The sequence below is a fragment of the Natator depressus genome, chromosome 1 (genome assembly GCF_965152275.1).
Source record: "Natator depressus isolate rNatDep1 chromosome 1, rNatDep2.hap1, whole genome shotgun sequence".
In the NCBI taxonomy this organism is placed as follows: Eukaryota; Metazoa; Chordata; order Testudines; family Cheloniidae; genus Natator; species Natator depressus.
In genome coordinates this window covers 9,063,988-9,075,639 of record NC_134234.1, presented here as the reverse complement: position 1 = coordinate 9,075,639, position 11,652 = coordinate 9,063,988, and the positions used below count along the sequence as shown (strand labels likewise).

Genomic DNA, 11,652 nt, shown 5'->3' with positions numbered 1-11,652 from the left:
ACCCAGAACTCACAGTCGCAGCACACCCAGCTACCGCAGCTGGGAGTTCCAAAGATGCCTCATGCAGTGAGGTGCCCAACCCCCACTGGAATACTGTAGGACTTGGTGCCCGTGCTGGGCATCCCAGCCCATGCTGTAGTTGGCGCCTGTTGTCACAGAGCAGACGCCTGCGGAGGGAGGAAATGGGTCAGAGGAGACGCTAGAGACTGCCCAGGTCTTGTCACAAAGCCTCTGGCTTCAGGCAGGTGTTGGCAGAGGATTGGTCTGGTGTGCCCTGCTGAGGTTAGAACAGCTGCGTGAGCTAGGTGGTGTGTCTGTGTGTTTGTGTGTGTGCTCTTCACAGAGATGGTGGGTGCTGGATCAGTTCCATTTGTGGTTACAGCCGGAGCCTGTCCACATGGACACCCCCACAAATCTACCTTCCATTGCCTGACAAACTCCTGAGCATCACGCACGGCCTGTGGCCATTGGCACCGATGCCCACCGCAGGCGTTCCTAGCACCGGGGCGGTAGTGCCACTTGTGGGTTCGGCCGCAGGGCACGTCCCTGCCTCGGGTGCAGGAGAGGCAGACCAAGAAGAGGTATTCAGCCACTCTCCAGTTACGTGATGTTGTTGTGCGTTCAGCTGGCACTAGGGGTGAAGGAGATATGGGATTCCATCCCCGTAGAATGTATCTCAGAGAGGAACCTACCCATAATGAACCTCATCGCTGGGGAGGTGCCTGCGTATGGGGAAAGTAAAAGGGTCGTTAATGTGGAAGAAGCAAAGTCATTAAGGTCCCCTGTAGATCTTCATAAAGGTCTCTGCTGACTTCGGGCACCTCCTCTGCTGGGAGGAACCAATCACTTTCTGTCCTTAATGACCAGAGTTGAAAGCAGAACATCCCAAAGCGCAGCTGGTAGGGTCAAGCTCATGAATTCAATGAGCCATCTAATCGGGGTGGTGAAGGGCCACCGGCCGACCCCCTGCCATTGAGCACTAGCTACGCAGACACTGCTCACTCACGCTTTTGTGCCTCTCATGGGCTCTTCCATTGTCCTCTGCTGGGTTTGGAAGTTCTGCCACATTGGTGAGGCCAGGCAAACAGGACGCAGCAGGGGCCAGGGGAGAAGGCATAGCCCTAATGCCACAGGGGCCAGGAGCATACCCTTTATTCAGAGGAGGGGGACGCTTGAGACCTTACAAGTGGGCTGTTTATCAAGCATGGGGTATCTTGCTGGCTGAGCCATCCCCATCAGGATCGGCTCCGCAGCCCCTTTGGGCGCTGAGGTCCCCTCTTGTTGGATGCTGTAAGACTGTTTTTTTTTTTTAAACTGTTCTGTAATTTATTGAACCCATTTGCAAATTATACTAATCCAAATAAAACTTAATTTATTGAAGAAGCCATTGGCTGTCTCAGCTCTTGAGGAAGGGGGTCGTGGGGGGCAGTAATGTGGCGGGGGAACCCCAGCTTGGACTCGAGAGCTGCGGGAATGCGGGATGGGGAATGTTAATTGCCACAACTCATAACCCCAGGGATAGCAAGGACAGTTGGTGCCCTGCCCACGGATCTCTGCAGACACCCTTCCCTGCAAATGGCGACAGAAGAAGGTTAAGCCATTGTTTTATTTTGGGATTCAGACTATATCTAGCATCAAGTCCTGGCTCTGGCACAGGGCTAGTCCAGGCCTAGGCATGTGAAGCAGGCTGTCCTGAGTTCCAATCCCTGCTCTGACGTGGTCTCCCTCTGTGGAGCTGGGCAAGTCCTGGCCCCAGTCTGTGCCTCAGTTTCCCCAATAGTACAATGGGGATAAGTGCCTGACTTCCAGGAGTGGGATGGTCCCTAAATGCCTGGAGCGCATTGTGCTGAGTGCTGGGTGTGGGCGGTCTCTGTCCATACTCAGCCTTCACGCAGCCATGATAAAGGGTTCTTCCTCTCGAGGGGAGAAGTCAGTTCCCAATCTGGGGCGCAGACAGCAAAAGAGCACCCCAAAAATGGGCAGAGGTGGGCTTGAAAGATCGAGGGTTTTTTTGCAGCTTTTTAGCGCTGATCACTTCACTCACCACTGATATAGATAATGGAGCGGCTGAAACAGGACTCCATTAACAAAGAATGAAAGGAGGGTAATGTCATTAATGCCAATCAGCGGGGGGTTATGGTAAATAGAGCCCCTCAGACTAACTGGATATGTCTTTTTGATCCAAGTTTGGTTGATAAAGGTAATAGCGTTGCCATAATATACTTAGACGGCTGTTGGACTTGGTACCCCACAACACTGGCTGTTTTAGATTCATAGATACTAAGGTCAGAAGGGACCATTATGATCATCTAGTCTGACCTCCTTGCTAAATGATCTGCTCTAGGGATTATTTGGGGGAAGTTCTCCAGCCTGTTTTATACAGGAGGTCAGGTTAGATGACCACAGTGGGCCCTATGAAATGCAGCCACCTCTGGGGAGGAACGGGGCAGCTATTTACCAGCCACGCAGCACCGCAACACAGTGGTTTCGGACAGGAAGTGGTGAAGAATACTGAACTGAAGGGAGAATTTTAGGGAGGCCACATGGAATTTTACACATTGGAATTTTGCCAGGAAGGTGGGACATCTCTACTCACCTCCTGAGAAAATGCCCTTGGCTCTGTAGCACAGGGTGGCTGTTTAAGGCCCTGTTCCCAGCTCAGCCCAGAACCAAGGCATTCTGGGGCTGGTAGTTCCCAGGACTGATGGGAGTTGTATTAGACAGCAATGCATGCTGGGAAAAGGGGTCATATATAAAAGAGCTCCTTTTGCCCTGGTCAGAGATGGACTGGGGAGGAGACATGGCTTGTTGGGAGCTGTTCTCAGTCTCCTGTTTCCCTCCTGGTTGGTGGAGGAGCTGCATGAGGAACGGCAGGATGGAGACAGAAAGCCTGGACCCAAGTTTATTTCTAATCTGGAACTAGTGGAGGGGACGCTGGAGAGGATAAACCCTGGGAACAAATGGGGCCAGGGGCCTGAGGGGGAGGTGTGGCTTGGAGAACTGGGCCAGGCACTTTCTTCTCTTTCTTTGGGGCCCAGGCCAGGAGCTGCTGACAGAGTGTGGTGGGAGACCTGCCCCCAGAGTGTTGGCTTGACCCTGTTGAGAGGGGAGATGTGGACTCCCCTCCATTGGAAGGGGTGGAGGTTGGTTTGGTTTAGTCAGAGGGTTCAACTGCCCAGGCAGTGAGGGGGAAACTGAGGCAGTGGCCTACCCCATGGGCTGGGTGGAAACCCCTTGCTTGCACGATGCCGGCCCCCAAAAGCATTTGCTTGAGCAGCTCCTTTCGGCAGAGCAGCCCCATCCGGGTTAAAGGAAGAGTGGCAGAGCCTAGGGCGGGCAGAGCTGTCGCAAAGCTGGGTCCGTCTGTGCCCTGACTGCTCTGAAGAGCGTCTAAGCGCGGCTCCTCCTGTTGGGGCTTGTCCCTGAGCGGCCTGGCTGGGTGAGCCTGAGGTGCTTGGCCTGGGGATGAATGAGGCTGTTTCCAGCTCCTCGGGGTGGGGGGGTTGGGGGGTCAGGATGTCCTTGTCTCCAGTAGGCTGTGGAGCCTTTGGCTATGGGGGAGCAGCCTGGGGAGACTCCAGCACTGGGGCCTATCACATGTTCATGCCCAACCATCCCTGGGTAACGTGAACCTTGGGCTGACCCTCCCACTGGCCTATCCCTACTGAGCACCCCCCATAGATCCCTGTGCTCCAATGACCCTCCCCCTAGGACTTTCTTCACTGGCTTGGGTTGGGCGCTTTCCAGCCATCATGTTCTGAGACGTGGGCCCTGCTCAACTCAGGCCAAGTCAAGGCCATCTTGACCTATTCCAAGAAGCAAGCGAAGGCCCCTCTCTGGGGGGGGGGCTCCCCGGCCCGTAGATGCCAGATCTCTAAGGGATGTGGAACCCTCCACGCTGGGATCCTTCAGCACCTCCAAACTGAAGCTAGGAAGGGCTGAAGTTCCCCTGTTTACATGGCCCACGGTCTGGCAAGAAATAGATGGGGGGGGGGTGCCCCAAGGACCTCCTCTCCGCGCTCCACAAGAAGGCGACTCAGGCCAAGGCCCTGCCAATACCCTGGTCTGGGGGAAATTGCTCTGACTCCAAAGGGGCTCTTCAAGTCAGCCCTGCGTACATGAGTGCGAGATTAGGGCATTTAATGGCGACTGGGCCTCCCGGCTACCGCTGGCTCCAAGTACAGCGAGTAAATAACCCAGGCAGAGCTGACCAGGGAGGAGATCGCGGAGAAGAAAGTCTGATGTTTCCACAGCACCTTCTGTGCTCTAGGGTCCCAAATGCTTGATAAACCCTCCATTAACAGATCGTTTTTGTCTGGGATTAGGTGGAGCTAAAGGTCGATCCAGGTGTGATCAGTGGGACTCCTTGCAGAAGGATCTCTTGTGACTAAGGGCTGCAGAGTCAGGCTTTACATCAGCCAGCAGAGATGGGAAAGATCCATTCGGTCAGCTAGCCCCCAGCCCCAGCGGCTTCTGACTGCGCGGTTACCAGCACCTTGTCAAATCTAGTCTTTGATGTCCCAAAGCATGGGGCTTCCATCTCTCCTGGGAGAGATTCCCCAGCCTTGAGCAGCTTTCCCCCTCCTAGGCCTTGTCTACACTGGGGATTTCTGACCATGGGTGGGCCAGCCAGGGGTGCAACTCCACCAGTGCAAACGCCCCAGGTCAACCTTCATTCAGGGCACGTCTACATGGCGATTACACACCCACGGCTGGCTCGGGTCAGCTGACATGGGCCAGCCACGGGTGTTTAATCACCGTGTAGACGTACCTAAGACAGTGGGTTTCAAACTTTTTTTTCTGGCGACCCAGATGAAGAAAATTCTTGATGCCCGTGACCTAATGGAACTGGAGATGAGGGGTGTGGGAGGGGCTCAGGGCTGGGGCAGAGGGTTGGAGTGTGGGGGTGAGGGCTGTGGGGTGGGGCCAGGAATGAGGGGTTCAAGGTGGGCGGGAGCTCTGGGCTGGGGTAGGGGGTTGAGGTGTGGGAGGGGGCTCCAGGTTTGGGGGGGCTCAGGCTGGGGGTTGGCGTCCAGGATGAGGTCAGGGCTCTGGGCTGGGGGTGCAGGCTGTGGGGTCAGGCTGGGGATGAGGGGTTTGGGGTGAAGGAAGGGGCTCCAGGTTTGGGGGGGCTCAGGGCTGGGGTAGGGGGTTGGGGCACGGGCTTACCTCAGGCGGCTTCCAGTCAGCGGCGCAGCAGAGGTGCTAAGGCAGGTCCAGCTCCTAGGTGGAGGTGCGCAAGCGGCTCTGCACGGCTCTTGCTTGCGGGCACTGCCTCACCAGCTCCGATTGGCTGGGAACTGGCCAATGGGAGTGCAGAGCTGGTGCTCAGGGTGGGGGCAATGCATGGAGCCCCGTGGCCTCCTTGCCTAGGAGCTGGACCCTCTGCTGGCCGCTTCCGGAGTGCAGCGCGGTGTCGGAACAATGAGTCTTTTAATGTCTCGGTCGGCGGTGCTGGCCAGAGCCGCTGCGACCCAGTGCCTTACATTCCGTACTGGGTCACGACCCGCAGTTTGAAAACCACTGCTCTAAGAAACTATTTGCTTTGACCTGGTACAGATGGCCTCTGCGTGAAACCAGGTAAGAAGAACTAATGCAAATCCTGGCTCAACCTGTCTACATCAGGCCTGGCCACGATGGCTGAAACCGGAGCAAATGGTGAGTGTGGACAAGGCCTTGCCTGTCACCCCTTCTCCTATCTATCCCCCCTTGTCCCTGTCTGTGTGCAGAGGTGTGAATTTAAAACCATGTGGTTGGAATACGGCCATTCTAGAGCATCCCTGGATCCCAGGAGACGGGGCATTAAAAGCTCCAAGCCCAACCTGACCCAACGCCCCCTATTCCCTGACCAGCTGGTGGACGTAGTCGCAGCAGGTGTTAACATCTCCTTTTGAGGAAGTTAGAGAGGGCAGGGTTCAAAACTGGGCTTATAAAAAGCCAACTTGCCGAGTCACTACCTTGGCACTGATAGATCCCAAACTGCAATGCAGCTGTCTCTGGGGCGGAACACGGCAGCTGTTTAACAGCGCCCAGCAACATGGCTTGCCGGTTTAGGGCAGGAAACGAAGGCGAATAGGGTATCTGCTTGAGGCTGCAGGGGGAGCTAAGGGAGGCGGGATCGATGTTACCAAGATGGAATTTGAGCAGGACGTGAGAACTATCGTGTTGTGGGAGTTTTAAAGAGCAGAAGTAGTGAGGCCTTTGGTTTTGCCCACCACCTACATGCTGGCACTCCCCTCCTACACAGCGCCACGGAAGGGAATTGGGTCAGTACAGCGTCAAAGGGAAGAGCGCCACCTACTGACTCACCAGCGTGACTTCTGCTGCAGCTGGGTGGGTCTGACATGGGTCTCCCACCTCAGCAGAGACCCAGCCTGAGACTGAGGGAGGGAGAAAACGCAGGTAGCTGTTTCTAAGCAAACAAGCCCTTTTATTGCTTCAGAACGTGAGGCTCCTGGACATAAAAAGTGAACATCTCGCAAAGTCTTCCGATCCTAACATGTAAAATTCTCGTCTCCCGCCTCCCCCGAGAAATAATACTAAGCATGAGAAGAGAGTTTCAATAACAATTAAATTAAACATTTAAAAAAAAAAAAAAGCTCGTGATTTCAACCACAACAAAAAACACAACACGACGGTAGTTTAGTAGGATTAAAGTCACACCAAATGCCTCGCAAACTAACAAAGAGACAAGGTGGGGTGCAGAGAGCGTGCCAGGCCACGCGGGCACCGGCTCCTCCCCGCACCTGATAGCTAAACCGCACTGGAAACCAAACACGTCCTTCATTTCTGTGTGAGAGCCACTTCATCAGCAGCGGAGATTCTCCTTGGGATGGGCAAAGGCCCCAGTGATCTAGCAGAGTCCTCCAAGGGTTGGATACGCTGCCCAGTCTCCTGGGGCATGCGTGCTCGCCTGTGTACGGCTCCGGAAAAGCGGATGAGCATCACTGCCTCCATTTTACAGATGGGGAAACTGAGGCACAAAGCAGTGAAATGAGTGAGCCAAAGCGCCGAGGAAGCAAGTCAGCATCAGAGCTGGGAACAGACACCAGGGCTCCCGACTCCTAGCCCCATGTCCACAAACCAGTCACTCAGAACAGCCTCCGAACAAGGTTCCAGTCCATCCTAGCCCAGAGACAGATGTGCTAACACAGGGACAGAAGCAAGCCATGTTTCACTGACACCGAAAGGGGGGTCTACACTGGACCAAATCACAGTGACGATCCCTTTGGTCGGAAAGGGAAATCGGTGAGCAGGGACCTGCCCTCAGCACCAGCCTAAGGGGCTGGCACAGCCAGGGCTGCTCCCCTTGGCAGCTGGTGTCTTTAAATGAGAACTGTGCTTAAAACTGAACTGTGAACCCAGTCACACTAGCCCTGGACGTGCTCTGGCCTTTCGCCCATCCTTGAGGCTTGATCTCTTCCTGTTCCACTTAGCACATCCCCTGGAATATTCCTGATGGCTAACAGGGAAAGGGGCCTAGAGAAAGTCAAGGAGGGAGGCCACGGCTTAACCTCATCTAGCAACAGCTCCTGGCTGCCACTGCTGCCTCAGCGGGATTCAAACTCGCCACAAAGAGGGGGGGTTTGTATCGGTCCCCTGCGCCACCCCTGGGCAGTGGGCCTTAGACTGTGGGATCGATCCCATGAGCAGCTGGCTCCAGGGGGGTTAGAGGAGACAGGTGTTAATGTCACACGCTTGCTCAATGCCTTTGGGTCCCCGCTGGGTGGCTGGTCCTGAGATTAGCAGCCTGCCATTGCTACGAGCTAACGGAGACGGGGTTAGTTCCAGTGAGCGAGGGTGGGGCTGGAGGGGCATGGGTTCTCACCTCACGTGGCCCACGCTGGGGGGTCAATAGAGTCGCCCAGGCCTGACAAAGAGCAGGGGCGAGTGCCCCACTGACTGCATTCCTGCTTGGAACAAGTTAGCCAAGCAGCCGCTGATGCGCTGCGTGTCCAGCAACCAGGCTGACGTGCCCGGCTGTGCGGCGGGCTCCAGTGGCTGGGGAAGGAGGGGAGAACGATGCTCCTCTTTGGGTCCTCGGTAGCAAAGGGATCAGGGTAGGGTCTGCCCCATCTCCATCCACCCCAGGGCCTTGCAGACCACCCTCTTCATGGCCACAAGGGGCAGCCCAAGAGCCCAGGTTAGTTATAAAGCAGCAGGCGAAGCATAGCTGGGAGGAGGCTGCTGAGAAATGTGGTTACGCCCGAGCAGCCTGTGTGGGCGGTGGTGGGGGTGAGCTAAGCTAACCAGGGAACAATTTCTACCCATGGCAATGGAAAGACCCACCCTGGCTCTCTGGTTAACGGGGGCCTATAAACGCTCTGGCGCTGGCCGGGTGCCGGAGCTCCACTCCCCCGAAGAAAACTGGCAGAGCTGGGTTTGGCAAAGGAGCCGCTTATGGTACCGGAAGAGCTACGGCGTCCTTTGCAGTTACAATCTCGAGGCATTCGTGAAATAGCCTCAGTTTCCCTCTCCCCCTAGCCCACAGAGGAGCTGCCGGATAGGGCCTTGGGCACCTTGGCCTCTGAAGGGGGAAAAGAACCCAGGTGTCCGGAGCCCCAGTCCCTGGCGTTAGAACTTTGGTCCTGCCTGGCTTGAAGGGAGGCGGCTGGGGTCACTGACTCGCTTTGGATTCGCTCAGCAGCAGGCGAGGACGCTGCAGACACGGGCCAGCGCTGCACCCAGGTTGTGATTTCAAACCAATTCCATTAAACTGGAGCAAAACCCAGTGCGTGTGCTCTTAAGCCGATGGCAGCCCCGCTTCTATTCATTTCGCTTAATTCAGGAAGGAGTCAAAGCTAACCTACATGGATATAAACAAAGTTTAATTTGGATTAAGGGCGCGGACACTGGGTTTCGCTCTGGTTCAACTAAACCGGTTTGAAATCACACTTTCAGTTAAACGGGTGCAACTCTGGTGTAGCCAGTCTCAGCTGCCGCTTTCTCCTGCTCTCTGCTAGCAGCTCAGACTGGTGGGTAAAGACTCGAGGGCAGTGGAAGGACTTGCTCTGCAGACAGCAGCACGTGGGGCAAGGCTGTAGCCCTCTGCCCCCATGTCCCACCACGAACGCGGTGCAGGCATGCAGCGAGAACGCGAACTCGGGGCTTGTCTTCGCTGCAGAGGGACCTCCCGTTGTAACTCCGGTGCTGCCCCTCGCTTGAGTCCCACCCCCACACCAAGCCCCTTGGCTGGCACATGGGCTGGCCCGCCAGGGCTACAAGCTCCAGCGCGACTCAGCTGACCCCTCCGTAGGGTGGACACAGGCGCGTGCCACCCTCCAGAGCGGGCAGTCCTCCGACAGTTCCCCCTGTGGGCCCAGAAAGGACAGGCAGGTTCTCCCATGCTTCCCTGGGAAAGAACCCCTAGCTCACTGCAGCGCTAAGGCCCTGCCCCCCTAGACATCTCCGACCTGAGCGGGGAATAAGGCGCCGGGTACAAACACTGCCCCCTGCTCTCATGACCAGCGGGCACAGATGAAGGCAGGATCCTTGGGTCCCCATGCCCAGGGAGGAGCAGCTAGAAGATAAGGCAGTGCATGGAGCCTGGCTGGACGTCTGCTGGGCAGGGCTGAGCTGGCAGGAAGGATGCCAGGGAAGATTGGCCAGCGGGTGGCGCACTAGGCTGGGCTGGGGGCGACCTGGGTTCAATTCCTGCTCCGCCAGACTTCCCCTGTGACCCTGGGCACGGCCCGTGGGCCCTGTCTACCCTGGGCGTGCTTTAGCGGGATGCTAAAGGCAACTACCTCACAGCCGGAGAGGAGATGAGGTAATGGGGCCCAGAGGAGGACAGAGGACTCAGTGGAGGGACCACTGCCCCCACCATGGGCTCCCACAGTCAATGAGAAGGGCTGAGATGGTCTTTACTCCCCAGCTGACCCTAGGGACCCCTCTCACTCCAATTCTTCGCTGGGGCAGAGGCACTTGGTGGAGAGACCGTTCCAGACGCAGACAGCCCTCCCCGGCCACCCAGGAAGGGGGGGGTGGGGTGGCTGTTTTATCAGGAGCCCAATGGGGAAAGAAGCAACATCTAGATCCAGCACACGGGCAGGGAATTCCTCCTTGGCTTCCCAGGTTAATTCCAGCCACCGACCCTAGTCAGCACCCATCACCAATTCCCCACCCTCCGGGCGGTTGCAGGCTCGCACCCTCTACCCCGCTAGTAGATCGCTCCAGCCCCTTGCTCAGCCTGGTTGCTCGTCTCCGCTCCCTGGTGACCTGAGCGCTGTAACCCAGCGGCACCTGTGCCCGGGGAAGGGGGAGAGGCCCTGCCCGGCGTTGCCCCCTGCATTGCCCCCACCGTGGGATGCAGGGGTGCAGGAAAGGGCCTGGCTCGGCTGAAGGGGAACGTCGGTGCAAAGGAGGAGGAGAGGCATAAACCAGAGCAAGCCCAGGCTGCCTGGCAATGAAACAAGACAAACCTTCTTCCCTTAGTTCAATAAATACGCAATAACTTAGGCAGCAGAGCGCCCTGCTCCCAGGGCTTCTGCCGTGAGGCCTAGCCCACTTCCATCCCCCAGCTATGGGATGGCCCCCGCCTTCCTCCCACCCATCGCCCCCTTGCTCTGGGTTGGCTCAGTCCCGCTTCCTCCAGGAAGCCATGGGAGGTGAGGACAGGTAGGATCTGTGTCGCCGTGAGGCAGCTCCTCCGCACTCCATGTCCACAGCCCCATCTCTGGGGTGCCCCCCCTGCAGACGCAGCATCAAGCCAGTGTTCCCCGGAGCTGCTGCGGGAGGGAGGCTGGAGCGCTGCCCCGGCCCCCCATGGGGATGCAGCCCGTGGCTGCCTCGAGTCCCCTCCCTCCCCGCCAGGGGGAAGGGGGGCGCAGGCATAGTGAAAGCCCCCGAGATCCTACGTGGGAGGAGGCAGGAGTGGGCCGGGGGACGTGAACAGGAGTCAGTGCAGAGCGGCACGCCCAGGGCACGGCGGTGTGGGAGGCGCAGATTCCCGCTACTTCCTGAGCTTCTGCAGGTTCTCCAGCAGGAGGCGCTTGTGGTTGGGATCCAGCACCCCGGCCTCCTCCAGGTCCTCGTCCGTGATGTCACTGGAAGGGGGGAGAGGACAGGAGCTCAGCAGCCAGCCCCCACCCTGCGTCCCTGGAGAGCAGGTGACGAAATAGCCCCCCTCTGGAGAAGCACAGACACCAGTTAACCCTCGCAGCACCCCCCTGCCCCCAGCCACAGGCAGGGGATATTATTTACCCACACGAGTCAGTGGCAGAGCCCCAAATAGAACCCAGGCGTCCAGCTCTAACCACGAGGAAACACTTCTCTGACTTCTCATGTCACCAAGGAGACTCAGGCATGGGTGAGATCCGCCTCGGCACATGCTTCTCAGGTGCCCGGAGGAAGCAGTGTTTGCCAACAGGGACCCCTGCCTGGGACCAGTGACGCTTCCCTGCCAGGAAGGCTGGCGGCGCCTACCCGGGGCCCTTCCCTGCAGAGACCTGCGCCGTGGGCAGAGGTGGCACCGTTACCCCAATACGGCAGCCCAGGAGCGGGCGTCAGGCGGCCGGAGCCATGCACCCACCCTGTGCCACGTGGCAGGTAACCGGGTGTCTGGACAAGAGGCGCCTTGCGCTACACGCCTGCTCGGAGAGGACAGAGCCCCTGTCGCGGGCCATACAGACTAGTGCCCCTCTCAGCTGATCC

General features: G+C 57.6%; 1 protein-coding gene across 1 annotated transcript in view; it reads right to left on the bottom strand.

Moving 5' to 3' along the window:
- Positions 1-6,407: 6,407 nt before the first annotated feature.
- INPPL1 (inositol polyphosphate phosphatase like 1) overlaps positions 6,408-11,652 on the bottom strand; it is a 73,658-nt gene continuing 68,413 nt past the window's right edge. The window contains exon 28 of the mRNA XM_074954432.1: positions 6,408-11,045. Within this exon, the coding sequence (XP_074810533.1) occupies positions 10,952-11,045 (94 nt within the window). The 3' untranslated portion in view covers positions 6,408-10,951. The remainder of the gene's footprint in view (positions 11,046-11,652) is intronic.